Consider the following 21,546-nt stretch of genomic DNA (forward strand, 5'->3'; position numbering starts at 1 on the left):
ATAGTAGATGGTATCAAAACTTCAAAACTGGGTCAAAGCTGATCCAGAAGAAGTAGAAGAGTCTCACTTTTTGTATCAACTTTGTAGAATGAGTTTTGAATGAAGATAATCAAAGCGGTTTCAGTATTGTATCTCCAAACCCTATTAAAATAAATCCAAATAATCACTCCATTCAGAAGCTTCTGGAACTGCAAAACCGTTATCTTTTTCTTCCCCTTTTTCAGACAATGAAAGTTTGCGATTATTCTAAAATTACAGAGATATTCATGCTGTAAGTTTTCGTCAATAATGGTTGTACCGTATAATTGTTTCCTTTGCACAAAGGGAACATGTTCCATTCAGAAAGTGGCACTGAAATCTCTCTTACATTGAGATGAGGGATATCAAACCTGTTTTACTAAGTCTAATCAGCCAGGAGAGGCAAGAGGCAAATAAGTCATCTCAGACACATTTTGTTTGCATTCTCATATGCATCATATCGTATCATATGATCTATGAAACAAAAAAAAATGTAATCTAAAATAAGAGTTGTTGAGATTACATTCCTTTGAACTTCTTCAACACTGGGGTCCAAGTTAGGGCAAAACTGATTGACCTCATCCTCAAAGAACAATGAAAAATGCTGTTAATGAATCATTCTTCCTCACATCTGATTGAAGCAAGTACCATATGGTACAGAAAATCCACACTAACCAATTATCTGCAGGTACAAAGTATGGTAGAGATGGAAGCATTCCTAGCGGTCCCCATTGCTATAAGGTAGGCTTCTAGGTCATCCTCAATCCTATTGGATATAATTTTTCCTGAGAAGTTTTCTGCTTGTATGCCAGGAGCCACCCTAACCTTCATTGTTCTCACTTCCCTAATAAATTAAGAAACTGATTTACAAGAAGAGATAGAGCATTTAGAAACTCTAAAATCCACTGCTAAAGCTATCACCATTTTCTACAGATCTGTTAAGGACTGACAGTAGTAATGACAGATGAGATGGGAAATTCTCCAAGCAGATTGAAGAATCCAACCAGATGACTCAGACTATTTAAGTGATCTTCAATAGCCAGCCTCTAACTAACTACAATCAGCAAATAAATAACTTGCACCTTTATCCATATATTTCATGTTGTATGTATCTTTCTGATCTTATGCACCAGAGAATAATGTCAGACCCTAATGATAATAATGGATCACCTAGTTAGCTGCTGCAAGAAGATCACACAGACTGATTGCAAACAATGGCATGAAAAAGTAGCAACAATGGGGCATTGGAAGATCTTCAAGAAATAACATCTGCCTGAAAACAAGAACTGGTAAGTCCATAAAATAGAGAACGCGATAGAAAATGAAGCTAAATTGCTCTGGGACTTTAGAAATCAAACAGATAGGTACCTGTCACATAACATCCAGGCTTAACAATTGTTAATAAGAAACACAAAAAGTCTGGATAGTGGATATGGCAGTGCAGAATAGAAGAGAAAGAGAAAATAACAAAATACAAAGACTAGCAAACAGAAATAGAACAACTGTGGCAAAAGAAAGCAAAAATAGTATCAATAGTGAAAGATGCCTTGGGTGCAATCCCAAAACAACTGGAACATCATTTGGACACAATTGGCATTAACAAAATCACCATCAGTCAATTGCAAAAGGCAGTTTTACTTGGAACAGCTTACATCCTTTGACGATACCGCTAATACTATCAAACATCTATTTCTTCCTATCCCAGGTCTTTGGGAAGGACTCGATAATGCCAAATCCTGTCTGAACTTCTATCTGACTGTGCAACGAACCATAATAATAATAATCCCAGTGGTTCCTGTAGGAGAAGTGCTGAAAAGATGTTAAATCATCTTTATCCTTCAAAATCCTGACATTTAGAGTACCTTGTGAGACTGAAGTTCTTGAAAATGGGGGAAACAGACTAACAAACTGTCAAAGGGTTCCACAAAGCCCCTGAGGATTTGGGGGTTTTTAAATAGTAGTTTTACTATAGGTTTTACTACAGCGCAAGAGAACCATAAATCAGCTCCACTCCCAAGCACAGGTGTCTAGAAGTGTGGAAGTTTCAATAAACATTATGTAAATAAAAATGTGAAAAACAGTATTCTGCTCCCAGAACATTCCCTTCTTCTCTTGAAGTAAGTGAACCCAACAATTCAAGGGATGGTTTATCATTGCTGAAATTTCATTTCCAGAAAACAAGAAGCAGAAAGAATCCTCTTTTGGGATTGGCTCATGTCCTGTTCATGAAAACCCATTTTGAGAGAATGCCAAACCAACCCAGGAAGCCTAGATCTGCACATTCCAGAAGAAACACAGACTATTCCAGAACTGGAACATGCAGTTCTGTACTTCCCTGCAGCTGCTTTTATAGGATTGTAGAAGTCCAGTGCTATTTCCAAAGTGAAACAGAGTTGGCATGTGAAGATCCTCTTAGCCTATCTGGCAGTAACCAAAGAGGGAAAAATTGAGTAGCAACTTGACTTACTGCACCAATTAACAGTTGCATAACTTTTTAAATAATTGTAAATGCCTTCCAAAACATTTTAAAGAAGTGTATAAGTCTTATAAACAGTAAGATTCAAAGCAGAATTTATATCCTCAGAAGTCAAGTGTTGAGTTTTTTTTAAAGATATCAAATGCCACTGTTAATTAAAAGGCAGCTGTGAGGTTGGAAAGGTAGTAAAAAGTCTACTGAGCAGCATGCAGAGCCTGCAGGCAGAAAACAAAGATGTTTTGGTTATTCCCTGCCTTTTTTTAAACCTGCTTTTCTGAAGAGGATTATGAAGCCTGTACCTTTGTCTTCAACAGCAGGAACATCAAGCATAAAAAGACAATAGGCAGAGACCAAAACACCAAGAGCTCTTCTTAAATCCAGCACCTCATCTATAATTACTTAAAGTACAATACCCTCCGCCTATATGAAAAAGCTTTTAAACTGCATTAAAAGAAAAACAAGGCAGAATTTTATTTTTATTTCCAAGTCCCTTTATTGTTATTCCCTTGTTGCCAATCCCTCATTTCACACGTCTGGAAATTATTATCCATGCTTCTATATCCTGTCCTCCATTCCCAAGTGCAAATAATTAGTATTGCCCAACATTATTCTTTCTCTCTCCCCTTCTTTTTACACACACATACACACAAAGGGGGGGGAGAAAGGGAGCTAAAATATCTATTGCTTCTAAAATCCAAGATGAGAAAAGAACCAAGAAGATTGGCCAGTAACACAAGATAAAGTATGATTGTCCAATGGTTGCCCTGGAAGCTTCAAAAGTTTGTTCCACATCTAAACATTGTTTTTATTTTCTATTTATTTAGAAAACTTACATAGCTGTCTATCTTACGTATGATGATCCTGGGTGGGTGGTGTAACAACGATCCATAAAACCAGAATAAATATAAACCCACAAAACCCCACAACATCATATATGCCACAATCTCCCACTAACTCTATGTTTACATTTGCTGGAGTCACTTCCAGCCTAGTCTGATCCCTGGTTGAAGAGCCCAGTCTTCACAGCTCTCTGCAGCTGTGAACCCTTCAAATCTTGGGGTGGGGTGGGCAGGGAGGCTAATCCAGAGGTTAGGGAAGCACAGAAAAAACTAATCTCCAAGGTTCCACAACATTTAAGAGAAGGGATCTGGAGCATGCCCACCCTATCTGACTTGGTAGGACAGTCACACTTCCCTAGGGAGATATTATTTTTCTTCAGTTTTAACTCTTAGAGCTTTATCTACCATATCCATCCATCAATGGGACTGGAATGAAAGTGTTTCCAGAAGAAATTCTCTTCCTAATATCCTTTAATCTGATAATTTGGAAAAGTGTGTCAGAATATAGCTACTTGTGTCATGATGGAATACAAGTATAGCAATTCTCATTCATTCCTGTCATTTAGAAGCATGTGTGGCTCAGTAGAAGATAGTTAGAAATAGAAGTTCAGCAATTGCAATGTGAGGAGGGGATGCAGAAGATCTTGGAACCAAGTGCAGAGAGAAGCTGCTAATTTTATGATGGTACAGAGATAACAATGGAAGATTTCAGCTATTCTCTTTAGTCTGCATGTTTTTGCTCTCTCAGTTGGGGGCAGGGACAAGGATGGAAATATCTTGGAAGAGCAGCAAAGCAACAACAGCTAACTAGGACTAATGGCTGTAAACAAAGCAAAAAGGGAAAAAAACTCAACAAAAACCTCAAAACAAGAAACAGCCAATAATTAAGACCAGGCATAGTTACTGGGAATCTGATAGTGCTGGTTTTTTCATACACAGATATCAAGCTCGAAGAAATGAATGAGCCCTTGAAGGTGATGCATTTGTCACATTTGCTAAAGAGAGATCCAACAAAGATGATTCTCAATACAGGTATTTTGATATGCCTGCTTGGTTACAGAATGACCCAAAGCCTTCTAGGTTTTCCACATCTATTTAGGGCAGGGGTTTCTAAATATGTTGCCATCAAACCTACATTAAATGCAATCTTAAAATAACAAAATGAGCACAAATGGACAATAAAAACAGCACAATCAAACTTTGGGAATGGTGGATTTATTGTGATAATTTGGCCTAAAAGGTTCTTCACATGTTCCCTGAACTCTGTCTGCACGTCCCAGAATATCTCACAATTTGGGAAACTCTGGTTCAAGATCTTTGATTAACTCTATTGATTTATCTCTGATGTCTTGGGGTATAGATGAATGGTGGGCTTTTTTCTTAGTGTTATGACCCAGCCTTAGCAGAAGCAAGAAACAGACTCCTTGTCAGGAAAACCCCCTCTTTATTCACCTCTTGTCAATTTATTGCATTCACCCACCAAAAAGTCCAAGCAAGAGTCCTTCAAAGAGTTAACGGCAACAACAGACCTTATCAGTTCCTTGCCATAATTGCAAGACCACATTTTTCTCTGCTTTTCTTTTTCTACACACCTCTTCCCTTCTGTCACACTTGGATCAGTGGTGGTATTCTACCAAACCGAGCCGCCCCGGCTCTACGGCATCCCATTTAGGCCCTTTTTTAGGCAAAGTGCATACGTGGAAGGTGGAGCACATGCGCAGAAGGCGGAGCATGCGTGCTCACATTTGCAAACTGGTAGGGGAGTGATTACCACCCTTGACTTGGATGCAAAAATACTTGGTTTAGTTTCACCGTGTACTTATTAATTTATTTATTCATTTCTCCAATGTTTAAGATTAGTGTATTAATCTAATGTGTTTTAAATATGAGAACAATTGTGGAAGCATTCTGAAAATCCTGAACTTCTCTCTACTTATTCCATTTTCTTTATTGTTTTTCCCCGACCCTTAAACTTATGGAAGTAATCATAAAAAGATAGTAGCCAACTTCTCAGTTAATTTATTTGAAGTGAAACTGAATTTTTATAGATTCATCTAATATGAGAATCAGATTAATTGGGCTACCCTGTTACAGAAGGTCCAGACACAGGAGACAGAAGCAGAAAGGGGAACAACAGGCCATGACTTTTGTCAGCTAAAAGCAATTAAAAGATACAGTCACAACCCTGGATAGCAAGCCTATACTTATTAACAGTCAGCTATCTAATTACTAAAAATAGGCCATACCATAAAAACCAAATAACCTGACCACAACATTTCATTGATTGTGTGCCATCATGTCTGTGTTAATTCTTATTGACCACATAGATCGATTTTCTCCAGGATGATTTGTGTCCAACCTGGTCCTTCAGAACTTATACCCATTGCCACTGTAATGGAGTCCATCTAAAGAGCTTTGGTGGCACAGAACTATTTCATATTCTGCCGACTGCTGGCCTGGTTGACTCAGCCTTCCACCCTTCTGAGATCGATAAAATGAGAACCCAGAATGTTGGGGACAATAGGCTGACTCTTTAAACTGCTTAGAAATTATGTAAAGCACTGTGAATAAGTCTAAGTGCTGTTGTTATTGCTATCCACCTTGTATGGGTTGTCCTTTTTCACTTTCCTTCCACCATTTCTAGCGTTACAGCCTTTTCCAGAAAGCTATGCCTTTTCCTAATGTATCTGAAGTATAATAATTTGAGCCTGGTCATTTGTGAGAACTCTGGGTTGATTTGTTTCAATGAACCATTTATCTGGGTTTTTTTTGGGGTGGGGGTGGGGTACTCTATGGTATTCTCAGGGATCTTCTACAACACCAAAGTTCAAAAGTGTCAATACTTTTTTCTAGCCTGATTTTTCAGAGTCTAGCTTTTGCTTACACAGAGCATCCCAATGAAATTATTCCTTGCATGATTCTGATCATTGTAGGCATAGACAAATACTCTCATCTGAAGATCTTTTCCAATTCATACTTTAGTTGCTCATCATTTGGTAAGGCAGATTTTGTCAATATTGTCTCATTATTCTTTTCATTGAAATAACTTGGCTATTTCTTCACAAAAGAATAACAGGACACAATCACATCAGAAATGGCAAATAGCTGGAAGGGTAGTTTATTTAAACTTCTCAAGAGTCCATGTTGAGCATAAGATTTTCAGCTGACCAGGAAAAAGAGTCAAGGAGAAAGAGAACAACAGGTGGTGATGTCAAAGCAAAGCTGTCAATGTACAACAACCTCTTTAAATGTATATGTATGAGGGTGTGGGTTGTGTACAAATTGGAATTGAGAACATATAGATCATCTGAGAGGAAAATATACCCCTGACAAAATAAAACAGAACACTTTGGTTGCTGGGCAGGATTTTTTTTTCTTTGGCAGCCAAAATAGAAATGATTATGGGAGCACAGTCCTATAGCTGGAGCTTAAGAGGTCATGAAGCCTCCAAAGATTTATCCTCCTTGCAGAACAGAAAGTGTGCATAAAAGGTTTTCTTCCATTTTCTGATGGAAAACACAATTTTTCCCTTAGATGGAATCTAAGCCTCACCTGGGGAATGAGGAAGGAACGGCCTGATTTTGTTTGGCATAACATGTTGCAGAACAAAACTCTGATGGGCTTTCAAGATTCTGTTTTTATGAATTATAATAATCATGAGCATTCATAAAGTCTCTTGACCTTGCCTACCATAAGTAGCTGAACCAGTCTGAAGCTAGTCTGGTTTCAGACTAGTTCAGCAGTGGGATGGCCTTTAAATATGGATTCTGATGTGAGAACATACTCTCAAGAAATGGTAAGTTGACTGCATTGGGGTTCACCCCGAATCTAGCTTCATAAACCAATTGTTTGAACTCTTGGATAGATAAAGGCATATCCTTGCTCTCATATTCATAAAAATCATAATTATGTATGTATTTACAAACAAAATTCATATTACTAATTAACAGTTATATAATATTGTTCACAATGCAATTGTATAGATACCTGATACAAATAAGTCCCACTGAATTCAGAAATAGGTAAATTGATGCTTTACAGGTAACCCAGGCACAAATCTCAACATCTCAGCCTAATTTCTATAGAACCATTTTAGTACCATTCCCTTCTTATTAAAATAAAATCAAGAAAGCAAAGAATACAATATTCAAATTTCTATATGTAAAATCTTATTCTGAAGTGAACTTTGATTTTGAATGAACAGGCTATTAAATTCTGTGCAGCCCATCAGAAATACATTCTTAAACTTTCACAGAAAAAAACACAGAAAAACTAAAGACAAAATTTAAAGTAATTGCTCCTGTGGTAGTAATTTCTTTTCGAAATAATTTGTTTTTCAGTTTTTACTATGACAGGTCAAATAGATGACTGAGTTGGGGAAAAAGTAATAGTCCTGTCTTTATTAATGTGCAAGATAAGGTAACAGAACTTCTGCTAGCTGATTATAGATTAATATCAGGATTTTGTCTTGAATGCTCTGCAACATTTTTGATTTCTACATTAAATACTAATTTAAAATTAGTGGTACTGTTTCATTTCTGAAGTACTATTTTATGTGCTTTTTATTTATGTCTTCTCTGTAAATGTGCTATCTAATGTCTTCATTATATATGAAATTCAATGTGTTTGTGTATGTTTGTGTGTGTATTATAACAAATTGTTAATCATCTTGAACTTCCTGAATGAAGGACAGGATATAAATCTAATAAATGAATAATATCCAAAATCCAAATTGAATAAAAGCATGAGATAAAATAACTACTAAGGTCAACTTAAACTGCAAAATACTAGTCTGAAATATGAGAGGGGCATTTTATTTAGTTTATCAATTTATAAGACAGCTAATTGTAGAAGCAACACAAGGCAACATGCACAAAAATGAAAAATGCATACTATGGTGCTTATTAAATAAAACAAATCCAACATTTAAAGGTCCACACTAACAGTCTTAGAGTCTCAGTTGAACAGAGTGTAGCATTTAACAAGATTATTCCCTGCTTCCCTAGGAAAAAAAAAGACTATATAAAAACATACAAATTCTGTCGCAGATAAACTGTGCTCAGCTTCCCTACAGACTATATTCCCCCCCCCCCCCCCCCCCGCAATAGATGCAGTAAAGTGGTTGCATTTCAGGTGCAGGATCGCTTTGTAATTATGCATCCTTAAGTGGATGCACATAGCAGCAACAGCCTCCTTGGACTTGTGGATTTAAGATTTAAAAGAAAGAAAATAAATCAAGATGATCCAGCATTGGAAAGGAGGGTATGCAGAGATGAGGTGACTTAGTAAATGACACTACTGGTAAGGGAAACTAGTCCAAATAGTAGAAGAACAGCTCTGAATATGACTTAGTTCTAGAAATAGAAATAGAAGGAAACTCTACATAAAACATGCTGTGTACATATTTAGACTGCCCCCCCCCCCAAGATTCAAAGCAGGAATGCAAATTGAAATGATAGTCAAAGTTTACACAGGAGAACCAGAGTTTTCACTTTCAAGATGATAGGCTTGTGATAGAATTATAGATGTCTTTGGTTTATGTATTGACTTTATTAGCCATCTTTCAAAATATGTATCTATAGGTATTTTAATTAAGAAGAGGATAAATATTACACAGCAGCAAAGCAAAAATAAACTTAAGGTATTGCAATATTAATAAGAACTGAACACAACAAAACTGGAACCAATGCTGCAGTTACATCAACTTTCCTCTGGCTAGCTTTCTTCAACTATATTGGCATCACAACTACCACAAATGCTAGGAATTTTGAGACGTGGTGCCAACCCATCAGGAGTTGTGGAAGACTAGCCAATATCCAATATCTTCATCTTACCCAAGAAAGATCTAACAATGGCAGTAGGTAAACCTCTTAGGAAGATGGCAACTCAAATACAGATGCCAAAATAAAAAGAGCTACTTCCCTCTTGCATTTCCATCTGTTTAACACAAATCCAGTGTCTCAACATTTGGATCTTTTGTTGCTGTTTTTTTCACCCTAGATAGCTACCTTTTTTTCTACTTTATGGTTTATATGCCAAAAGTCTAGTAAAATCCTTCTCAGCATTCACTGTGTAATTTCAATTCTTCTGCTCCTGATTTGTGTTCTCTCTCTCCTTCAAATTCCCATTTTAACTATTAGTCATTCTGAGATCATTATCTTGCAGTTTCTGTACAAATATAGTAATTTCTGGCCTCTTATATGGACTGTTTCAATCTTAGTAGCATTCATTCAGCTACTACTTTTCAAAAACATACACCCTAAACTAATTCAGTACCATATACTACCCATCTCTCTTTCATGAAAAGACACTGCTCCATCACTGCTGTTGCCAAGATCAAAAGTTATTTTGTTAATATGCTGTGTAAGTAATTTGAAATGCCCTTTGCTGAAGAAACTAAATCTTGCAAACTAGATTGTGCAACCTTTCTTTGGACCCTTATTTCATCAGGCTGATGGGAGCCATGTTCTGATATTCCAAAAAGAGAGATATTTATACATTTTAAAATATGATTACTAAATAACTATTATTTAGTTCCTACACTGGACAGGGGATTGGACTAGAAGACCTTCGAGGTCCCTTTAACCCTATGATTCTGTTACTTATCCAACTAATATCTACATAATAATATAATAATATTTGTATCTTACATAATAATAATATTTTCAATTCCATGAAATGAAGAATATTAAAGTCACTTTTTAATGTTTGCAATACTTCAACTTAGTATCTTTATGATAATCAAAGAAAGAGATATGTTTTGCAGCAGAAGAAAACCATACTCCATCTCCTTGTGTGTCTTTTAATTATCTATTTCAGTTTCTGGAGAACATGTTTTGGTGCATGCAGCATCAATCTTTATCAATTCCATTATAAACACCAGCTACACCTGATTAGCAGCCCATATTATTACATATACCATGTAATAGCAATGTGGGGCACTTTCATCAGGATCAAAGAAGAGGGCTACACCTCACCCCCTTTTCTTCTAGCTTCCTTCTAGGCACAGAAGTGGTTTTGGGTTGTGATGCTCCATCAGACTAGCACTTTCAAAATACTTTCCTTCCCTAGTTTGGTTGGGAAGAGATCTTTTTCTTCTTATCCAGAAAAGTAAGCAAGATACAGAGATTACTTTTTCCCTTGGTTGACTTCACATTCACATTTGCTTTCTTCAGGACAGACCCATGATAGAAGATCTATGGTCCTTCTTCCAACTACCTTTCCGTAATTTGTATGGTCTGCTCATTGCCCTCTGTTCATTTTGCCACTGACAGCCTGTTGCTAAAACAACTAAGATTTTGTTAAGATTTTCATATTTAGTCAAGTCTCCCAATTGTTTCTGAAATTCTTTTAATGCTATATTACTTATTTGAAAAAGAGCCAGTTTGGTATGGTGGTGAATGTGCTGGCCTAGAAACTAGGAAATTGTGAGTTCTACATCTCTTAGGCATGAAAGCTGGCTGGGTGACTTTAGTTACTCTCTCTCTTACACAGAGTTGTAGTTGTGGGAGGAGGCAGCAGCATTGGGTATGTTTGCCATGTATAGTAAAAAAAGGCAGGAAAAAGTAATAATAATAATAGTGAAATGTGTAGGCTTTCTAAGATGCAGCTCAAATACTATTTGAGTTCAGTGTTTAAAAATCTTTCGTGTGTGCGCATGCGTATGAGTGTACAAAAACTTGCAATTTTAATTCATCCTATATCCTAGCTCTGCTATAGTGGGTATATAGGAAAGGATGGTGTATGACTGTTTACTCAGGTTTTCCAGTTCCATGTGCAACTATTACAGAGAAACTCCCTTTACATTTTATACTGGCTTGGCAGAGAATGGGAAGAACATGCAGGGCCAGCAAAACCAACTTCTGAGCATTCATATAAAGATTCATTGTCAAGGCTAATGCACGCATTTCACTTCATTCACAATGTGGTTAAAATGAGCAGATAGGAAAATTAAGAAGCACTTGGCTCATGAATTTATTTATTTATTTAAGAAAATTTACATGGCCGCCCAGTTCACTCTCAACAACTCTGGGCAGCATACAAAGAATGAATGCAGTATGATAGGGCTCAGGGGTGAACTGAAGACGCTCTCTTGCTTAGAATAATCTTTCTCATACAAAGATCTCCTAATATTATTAATGCATAAAAAAGAAAATGCTTTATGTGAGTTAGGTATTTCATGTTTCTTTTTTCTTTTTTATTTGTGGTCTGTTTTTTCAAAAAATTCTTTATTTTTTTCTTTCTCAATAAACTTTTTAATATGGTTTATATGTTAAAATATATATTTATATTAAAACAATATAAACATATATCAACTTATATAGATATATTTTAATTTATATAAATATATTTGGTTTATTAGAATATATATATATATATATATATATATATATATATATATATATATATATATATATATATATATATATATATATGTTGTATTTGTGCTGATAAATAAATAATTGGGGCATACCAGGGGTTGTGACACTAAATTATTATATATATATATATATATATATATATATATATATATATATATATATATATATATATAAAATATTATATATATTATATTATATATTATATATTATATATCATATATCATATATTATATATATAAATTTATATATTAAAAGCAATAAAAAATAGAAAGCAAAGATAATTGCTTTAGCTCAACTCAAAATATATTGGTAATCAATGTCTTTACTGAAGCCAATTACAATGTAATAAACTGTAAACAAATTTAATCCTTTCTCTGAGATAAATAAATACATTCTACTATATACAAATCCTACGACTGAATGGCTGATGACAACAATGACCACATACATGGTAAATATTAACATACTTTAATATTAACATACATAAACTTTAACACTACATTTAGCCTTACTCTTGTACTTTTAATTTCCCCATTGATTCAGATTGGTTTTTTTTTTTTAATTCTCTAATGTACAAGAATTCTACCTTTTTTGGTTAATGGATGTTTTGGGAAAAGTCCTCACAAAAAGAGGATGTGGTAATCATTTATAAACAGGTTCCTCAAATACCATCAATATCATGGTGAGCCTCACAAGAATGTTAAGACCAAAAGGGGCTGCCCTTGAAGAGTGTTCGAAGACTCTAGTTAGTCCAGAACGCAGCCGCGCGAGCGATTGTGGGTGCACCCAGGTACACCCACGTCATACCTATCCTCCGCGAGCTGCACTGGCTACCCATTAGTCTCCGAATCCACTTCAAGGTGCTGGTCGCTACCTATAAAGCCCTACATGGCATCGGACCTGGGTACCTGAGAGACCGCCTCCTGCCGATTACCTCCCTCAGACCGATTAGATCTCACAGGTTAGGTCTCCTCCGGATTCCATCTGCCAGCCAATGTCGGCTTGCGACCCCCCGGGGGAGAGCCTTCTCTGTTGCAGCTCCAGCCCTCTGGAATGATCTCCCTGTCGAGATCTGGACCCTTACTACCCTCCCGGCCTTCCGCAAAGCCACCAAGTCCTGGCTGCTCCAGCTGGCCGGGGGGCCTGTGAAATATCCAGCCCCACGGAAATTGTGAATGTTGCGGTTTTGTTTTTAAAGTGTTGTCTTTGTCTAGTTTTCCCCCTTTCCCTTGTCTATTGTGAGCCGCCCGGAGTCTTTCGGGAGTGGGCAGCATACAAGACAAATCAAATCAAATCAAATCAAATCAAATCAAAGCCAAGTCAGTAACTTCCCCCAAAACTTCAAAAGTTTCAAACAAAAATCACACGCTAGAATGCCCAATTACCTTTCTCAAACAAAAGCCTATTTTTTAGAAAGAGCAGATGACATTTAAAAAACAGGAATATGGCCAACGGCTAAAATAGAGCTTAGGCCCCCAAACAAATTCAGGATTATTTTCCATACGCTCTTATTGCAAGGTCTCAGAATATAAATTCAATACTCCATCAATGTGCATGCCTATCATAGGTTCCTCCCCTCCCCAAATGGGTACTCATTCATGCACAATGATTCCACGCAGCTGCCTCCTAAGCTAAAGTACTCTCGTTTTGTTTATCTGCTTCAGCCAGCTCTATGATAGCAATAGCACTTAGACTTATATACTGCTTCACAGTGCTTTGCAGCCCTCTCTAAGCAGTTTACAGAGTCAGCATATTGCCCTCAACAATCTAGGTCCTCATTTTACTGACCTCATGCGTCAACCATGAGCCTGGTGAGATTCAAACTTCCAAATTGCTGGCAGCAGTCAGTCAGCAGAAGTAGCCTGCAGTACTGCATTATAACCACTGTACCACCACAGCTCTTATAAGGCAGACCAGACTAAAAAAACAATGGATTAGAGATCTAAAACTACTTACATTGAGACATATGCTTCCCTCCTCCCTCCCTCAATATTTGTGTAATCGTTCGAGGGGCTTATGTGACATGTTTCTGAAACTAGTTTTGTAGGATGAGATCATGTCCCCTTGTTTGATCTTTGCCTTGGCAGCAGCTCTTGTTTCTATCCTTCAAGGCCATTTTCTATGCCCTCTACAGCTTGTTTGTTTTCATGAACTTTTCCTTGGTTGATCTTATGCCACAGTCTCTCCTTAACAAGCACCAGCAATGGTCTTTGTCCCGTTTCTCCCTATTTGAAAGAGGTGGAGCACTCAGAAGGACTTCAAAGTGATCAGCACCCATAATTTTTACTTGTTAAAAAATGTGTCTGTTCCATGAGAGTGTGGCAGGAGAAAAGTCCAAAGAAAGAAATGGAAGCTACAGTACTTGGAGGCCACTGGATTATTTTCTCCAAAGCACTTCAAGTCACCCAATTACTAGATAGATACCTTGATATGGCACTTTGTGAATAGAGAGAGATTTCTACAATTGTCCAAATTTCTGAAAGGTTCAAATCCACAATTACCTTAATCATGATTTATTTGTTTGTTTATTTATTTGTTGCTTTGGCGATTACCATAAAATATAAACTATACCATAAACTAACCATAGGGGCAAGGTACACAGAGCACTGTAGCCTAAACTCTGGTTGGCTATTAGGATGTCAATAATTTATGCACATATAGTCAAAGTAGTTCATATCAGACTGACTTTGTCTAACTTGTGAGTTGCTAGAAAATTTAAAAAAAGCTTGTGATAATTTGGTTGGTTGTAATATTCTGCAAATATGGGTTGTTTAATTTTCATAGTTCAATGAAAACATTACAAACAGTGTCTAGAAACCAACATGACTGATAACTTTCATAATTGTTTTAAAACATATCTGAAACAAATCAATTCACGTGAGTTACAGTTATAAATTGTGTACCTTAAAAATACTTTGCATTTGTAGTTTAAGCCATATTTTTGAACAGAGAGAAATGGGGAGGGGAGATCAAACTGTTTAGTAGAAAAAAATAGTGAAAGTGCACTACTGAAAACAGCAAAGGTAGTTGAAGAACTTTGGTAACAGAATTGGATTGACTTGGAAGCAACCCCAACGATGTTTATCATGGTTTTGTTTTGATTTTTTTTTTAAAAAAATGATGATATACTTACAGCTTGTACACAGGCAGGAAGAAGCACAGTCAATCCCACCAGCAGGATAATTTGCATATCCCTGTACCAAGACAAGATTGAAATAGTTACAATTCACCACCTTATGGCCAGGCCGGCTCTTACTGTTTTGCATGTCTTACAGCAACTTTTAAGAAACGCTACAAATACTAGAAAGAAATAGGTCTACTTACTGCCCGGTCCTGCATCTTAAGCTGAAGTGCGGAGTACTTTTCATGTCTGCTTATTTTCTCCTTGTGGAAGAGGATGGTTCTAGAAATCAAAGGGAACATATGATGTCTTCAAAAGAGACATCAGCAGCGAGCAGAGGCAGGTATTTTTACGGGGGGGAGGAGAGAGGAGGGGGATTAGCGCAACCTCCAAAGGATCACCCGAGTCAAGTTAAACGGCACCTTCTCCGGGAGAGGCTACTATACAGAACCGCATGTCGATGATGGAGGACATTCCCCGCCCCTCCCGATTCCTCAGAAAGCTCCGCTTCCCTCCGGAATCAACGCCGGGTGGAATAACTTTTTCCCTCAGGTGGCTTATCTGGCTGGGGCGGGGAGGGGGTGACGACACACCCGAAGCCCTGAGACGCGAAAGTAGCGCTCGGGGAGCTTTCCGGGGTCTGGGGCCACGAAGGGAGCGAGAGAGGCGACCCCCCACCTCCCCGAGGCGGGCTGAATGCTGACGGCGGAGAAGTCGAGGCTCGCGCCCTTTGCAGGTATGGACTCACCTTCCAGTTCCCGCAGCTCCCTCAGGCTGCCGCTCGACCAGCCCGCATCCTTCCTCCGGACGCGACGGGCCCCTGGCTTTGAACGGACGCGGGAGGCAGCGGAACCGGGCGACTCCTCCTCGGCGGCTCCTGTCTCTCACGCTGTCCCAGGGGCCGGGGGCGGAGACAGGCGGGGAAGGGAGCGGCCGCTGCCGCCCACAAGCGGGGCCCAAGAATCAAGCTCGCCTTTCCGGCGCTAGAGACGCTCCAGGCGGGACACGGGAAAGGAGGCTGACGGTATCAGCCCCGTTGGGCACGGCCACGTGTGAGCACCGGTGGGGCGGACGGCACTTTCGCGACGATGGGTAGCAGCCTGGCGGGGCCGGGCATCGCGCTCCTCTTAGCGGTGCTGCTCGTTCCAGGGCGGCGGTCCGGGTCGGAGGCGGCGGGGGTGAGTATTGCCTACCTGCCTCGGATGGCTCGCTTGGCTCTTCTCTCCCCCTTTTCCCTGCACGCCTCCGTCAGCGGGATTCGGGGCCCCCACCCCCTCCGAGCCTCGTCTCAAGCCTTTACTGTACCTTGAAGAAACGTTTTCTAAACTCCCCAAATCCGGTGGCAAGTAATAGCTTGCTTCCTATTTCCCGCAGCGCCCCACTGAGCAGACCTCACTCACGGGAGGTCTCTTTCTCTTCGGGTGTAGATCTCTGCCGCCGCTAAAGCTACTCCCGATGCAGAAGGCAGGGCAGGGGAATCCGGCATCGTCTTGTAGGCTAGTCCTGATATCAGTTTTTAAGACAGAGTCAGCGGCATACCGGGTGCACATAAGCAGTATGGGAGTAATGATGTACGTATTACAGGTCTGTTGATTTATTTGAGGAGCAGCCTAAAGCCCTGCGTGTATTAATGGTTTTATTACATTTGTAAATAAATAAATAGTTGCTATCATATAAATGTTTGGCATTAACGTCCGAAATAAAACAATTGCCTTTGTGTTTGGAAACAGCCACTTTAGTTTTGGAACACATGGACATTTGCTAATTTGCTGTTCAATTTCATTTATTCAAGTTGCTTTAAATTCATTGTTTGAAGATGTTCTTAAGATGCCTCTGTAGTGAACTAAAGGCACCCACAGACTATTTTTGCATAAAAAATGCAAAACTCATGGTAATTAATGGTCAATAAACTATGTTTTTCTGAATGAAACCATTACCTATGTTTACAAACCAGAATGAGTCTTAAATTAGCCCTCCACATTGTAGTCTAATAAATATTATATGAACCCACTTATAGATTCATTGGAGTGTTAGAAATGGAACAATGTAATCTCACTATTTATTATGGGAACTTCTAAATCCAAATTTATATCATGAATAAAATGTATATAACTCTATAAACTTAACTTCTATCTAGACAAGATGGATGTTTTACTGTGGTTGGGAAATTTGTTTGTTTTTGTTTTCAAACTATTTGAATGAAACTATCTTCTCCAAAGTACCAGACTTTCAATTTAATCAATCAATGTTATCAGTTGTTTATATGACCTTTAGGGTCATAAAAGCTTACATTATTTAAGATTTCTGGATCAACTTTACCTTGCTAGAAAGGAAGAGCCTAGATGTCAGATATCTTGTTATCATTCCAAACAACTTTATTCTAGCTTGCCAGTCTTTTTCCCAAATTACTTTCCCCCCACTTTTTTTCTAATCTATTTACGGTTAATTTTTCCCCTGGTAATTTCATCACAATTGATACAAAACTGCTTTACTGAGTGCTCCAGAGGGAAGAAATTGAGGATAAAAAATAATTGATTAGTTCCTATCCATTTCACTAATTATGATTGATTGGCACTGATTGGCAAATATCAGTCTAAAACAAAGGTTCTTAATCTTTTTCTGCCATGTCTGAAGAAATCTACAAACTTCAGAAAAATAATCTTAATCACTTAAAATAAAATAAAAACATACAGAGATTTCTGAAGGAAACAGATTAATTGCATATCAACCTGGGTTCAGGCCCTGGCATAGAACTGAACATATCTTTATTACCCTCTTTGATGACCTCTGACAAGACTGGGATTAAGGGAGAATGACCCCTCCTCCTAATCTTGTTTTATTTTTCAGAGGGATCTGATACCATCAACTGCTGGACAGGCTGCAAGATGTGGGAGGTGGCATAATGTTGCACTGGTTGCCATCCTTTAAAGCTAGTTCCAATTTGTGGCTCTGGATAGACAGAAGTCAACCCTTGGTTACTCATTTATGGTGTGCTGCAGGATTCAACTATTTTCCTCCTTTCATTTAATATCTATATGAAGCCACAGGGGGAGTGATATGTCAGCAAGGGATGAAATATAAGTATATAATATTATCCAGTGATGCATTGCTGCCCACAGTCAGAAAAGTGATGTGCTGAAGGCATTGTCATGAGGCCTAGAGATTATTAGAAATACGATAAGAAAGAACATATTTAATCCTGAAAGAAAAAAATGGCTATGGATATGAAAAGCCTCCGATTCTAAAGATACGTCCCTCTCTGTTTCTGAAGAAGGTTGAAGCTCCCTGAGCAGAGGGTGTTCATGATTTAGGGTTTTCCTGGATTTTTGGCCCTTGCTTGAATACCAAATATGATATCTAGTTTAACCATTGCAATTGTTTCTGGGTCAGGAAACACTGCACACTGTTATGCAGACCGTCATCATTTAACAATTGGACTATTTAATATATTCAGGATTCTGCCCTTGAAGACCATCTAAATTCTAGGAGCTTAAACCAGTAATTTGCTAGGTAATGATGGGCTCTTTAAGAGCTGCCCATGTAAAACACATCTACTCTATAAACTGCTTAGATGCCAATCAGCTTCCAGGTATAAATCAAGGTGATGAACACCACCTTCAAAACCCTACAGGATGTCTTCAGGACTTGGTTATTCAAGATCTCCCATAATAAACTTAATATGTTCATCCAAAAAGATCTAGAAGATAAGTCCTAGAAAATGGCATAGAAATATTAAGGAATAAAATGAAATAATAGACTGAGATTATATATATATATATATATATATGAAGGACATAAAAAAATCTGGATTTATGTTTGCTACAACTAATACTTGGAAATGTATAGAGACTGTTGTCTCTAAATTGAAATACAATCACTAGAAAATTTCACAATTATTTTGTTAGCTAGAACTTCTAGAAATTGTTATTTGGCAATATCTAAAGGGCCATATGTCAACTATCTCTGTGCTAAGTGCAGGTAATCCTGAACTTACAACAGTTCATTTAGTGACTGTTCAAAATTACAATGGTGCTAAAAATGTGACTTATGACCGTTTTTCACATTACAACCACTGCAGCATCTGCATGGTAATGTGATCAAAATTCAGATGCTTTGCAACTTGATTCATGACAGTTGCAATGTCCTGGGGTCATATGGTCACCTTTTGTGACCGACTGACAAGTAAAGTCAATGGGAAGCCAGATTCACTTAACAACCGTGTTACCAACTTAACCACTGCAATGATTCACTTAACAACTGTAGCAAAAAAAGGCCTTAAAATGGGGCAAAATCAACTTAACAAGTGTCTTGCTTAGCAACAGCAATTTTGGGTTCAATTACAGCTATAAGTTGACAACTACCTAGAGAAGGTTTGACTGGGTAGCTGAAAAGGGTCTAAATATCTATATTGTCCATCACATTCCTCCACCATAGCCTGCTCAGTGACCTTTCCCGTAGGGATCGGGGAAGGCAAATTGAATACAGTTACTCTGGATGTAGAAAAGAGTCTTTTTAGCAGAGACCTCCTAGTATCTGATAATCTAACATCTGATAATCTTACTTTATTTCAGTAAAATTATTCTTTTTATTCTCATACGTATGTATTATTGAACATTTTAATTCGACAAGGAAAAAGAATAACAACTCACTAAACAAGTGAAATTCTGGTTCCAATTGTGGAATGTAAGTCAAGGACTACCTGCAGACCTTTATAATTTTCTGTTGTATAATCCTAGAAATTTAACTTTTTAGTGTAGTGTTGAATCTCATTAATTTAGGTAAAGGTTTTTTTAGCCTGTAAAAGTTCTATGTCAACATTTGAGTGTTACATTTATTGACCCCAAAACTTGTCATAGAGCCATATTGCTGCATACATTCCATTAGGAATACTAAAAAAATCCTTTGGTAGGAGTAGCAATAGCACTTAGACCAACCGATATATACCGCTTCACAGTGCTTTATAGCTTTCTTTAAGCAGTTTACAGAGTCAGCATATTGCCCCCAACAATCTGGGTCCTCATTTTACTGACCTTGGAAGGATAGAAGGCTGAGTCAACCTTGAGCCAGTGAGATTTGAACTGTGGAACTGCAGCTAGCAGTCAGCTGAAGTAGCCTGCAGTGCTGCACTCAATTTATGGTCTTGAGTTGCTAACTTAACTATTAACATTTTATTTTCCTTAGGGGCAATAATCTGATAAACAAAGTAAAATAGCTTGGAGTAAAAGTCACATAATCACCATATATATGAAAGGGCTCATTACAACTAGCACCAATTAGGGGCCATGGTGGTGCAGTGGTTAGAATGCAGTATTGCAGGCTAGCTGTGCTCACAGCCAGGAGTTTGCTCCGGACCTGCTCAAAGTTGACTCAGCCTTCCATTTTTCTGAGGTTGTTAAAATGAGAACCCAGATTGTTGGGGGAAATATGCTGACATTTGTAAACTGCTGAGAGAGTGCTGTAAAGCATGTAGGTCTAAGTTCTATTGCTAGAAACAATACTTATTTTTTGAAAAATTGCTTGCATTCCTATCAAACAACTGGCAATGATATTTGGTTTTTCAAATCAGTACAATATGTATATGTATGTGTATACACACACACACACACACACACACACACATCTCCACAGGTCAATGTAGGTGATATTTTGGCTGGTCATGAATGAGTTAGTTACTGATGACTGCTGTTATTACAGAAGCTCTTCCTAAAGGAGTTTGGAATATTCTCCTCTTGAGTCAGAAGCTGTGGTTTCTTCTTTGTTCCAAATTCTTGACTTTTTGGGATCCTGTTCATTGTATTATAATGAATTAAACAATTAAATATTTTTTTAATTATTTAGCTGCAGGAAGAGTTAGGCTGAAATGATTCAGCAATGTGCACCTGAATTCAAGGAAATTCTAACTCTGATTCTCAAATAAATTTGCATATGTTTTGTAATTTATCACAGAGCATTAGGTTATGGTGCTATACAACTCCTAAATGAAAATGTGTTTATTCTTTCATTAGGTTGTCACATAATTTCTTACTTTGAATTGACATTCTGTTAGCCAAAGTTTATATTGTCCAAAATTCATTCTAGAAAACTATAGTATAAATAATAAATAATCATTAATCTCATAATAATGATAAATGTTTTTAATTGTAAACTCTGAAACTTCCCATTTCTTACCTGCAGTTCCATTGAGCAAGCAGTATTCACTAATATTCCTGACTTCCTTATAGAGGAATAATGCTGGTTTTGACATTAGGAATATTTAAAATATTTAAAGTCTCTGATAAGCAGGAACTTTTAAGGTCACTGTCCAGTGAATTTTTCTACCTAGACTTCTGGAAGTGAGATGGTTTCACTCACATCCTAAGGATCTCATGCTAATTGAGCCGGTCTGACCATGACGCAAGATAAACTCTACCACTTAGTTAGTTGGTCAGTTGGGAATACACATTTCTCACACCCCTTAGCTGAAGAAAAAACTAGGCAGTATTCATGGATGCTTCGGAAACACCTGGTCAATGCTACCAATCAGAAACTATAGCCATCTCAGACAGGTTGCTGCTGCAGTTTGAGCAAAGCCAAAATTGAATATTTTAGATCAAAAAGCATCTAGCCTGCAGCCACTGTCTGAATGCTCTTTGGTTTCCTAGGACCCAGTTGCTGCTTTGATATGATGCTGAGTTTTGAGGCATGCCATAAGAATGAGAGCCAACCTGAACA

The 21,546-nt window shown here is 37.8% G+C and overlaps 2 protein-coding genes across 2 annotated transcripts in view; one reads left to right on the top strand and one right to left on the bottom strand.

The window, feature by feature from the left end:
* COL4A2 (collagen type IV alpha 2 chain) overlaps positions 1 to 15,705 on the bottom strand; it is a 199,725-nt gene extending 184,020 nt beyond the window's left edge. Inside the window, exons 1-3 of the mRNA XM_032212654.1 lie at positions 15,584 to 15,705; positions 15,039 to 15,117; positions 14,848 to 14,908 (exon numbers count right to left, since the gene is read on the bottom strand). Coding sequence (XP_032068545.1) covers positions 14,848 to 14,908; positions 15,039 to 15,082 — 105 coding nt within the window. The 5' untranslated portion in view covers positions 15,083 to 15,117; positions 15,584 to 15,705. The remainder of the gene's footprint in view (positions 1 to 14,847; positions 14,909 to 15,038; positions 15,118 to 15,583) is intronic.
* An 86-nt stretch (positions 15,706 to 15,791) lies between these two features.
* The window catches only part of COL4A1 (collagen type IV alpha 1 chain), a 152,361-nt gene continuing 146,606 nt past the window's right edge, over positions 15,792 to 21,546 (top strand). The window contains exon 1 of the mRNA XM_032213042.1: positions 15,792 to 16,013. Within this exon, the coding sequence (XP_032068933.1) occupies positions 15,924 to 16,013 (90 nt within the window). The 5' untranslated portion in view covers positions 15,792 to 15,923. The remainder of the gene's footprint in view (positions 16,014 to 21,546) is intronic.

Source organism: Thamnophis elegans, chromosome 3 (genome assembly GCF_009769535.1).
Source record: "Thamnophis elegans isolate rThaEle1 chromosome 3, rThaEle1.pri, whole genome shotgun sequence".
NCBI lineage: Eukaryota > Metazoa > Chordata > Lepidosauria > Squamata > Colubridae > Thamnophis > Thamnophis elegans.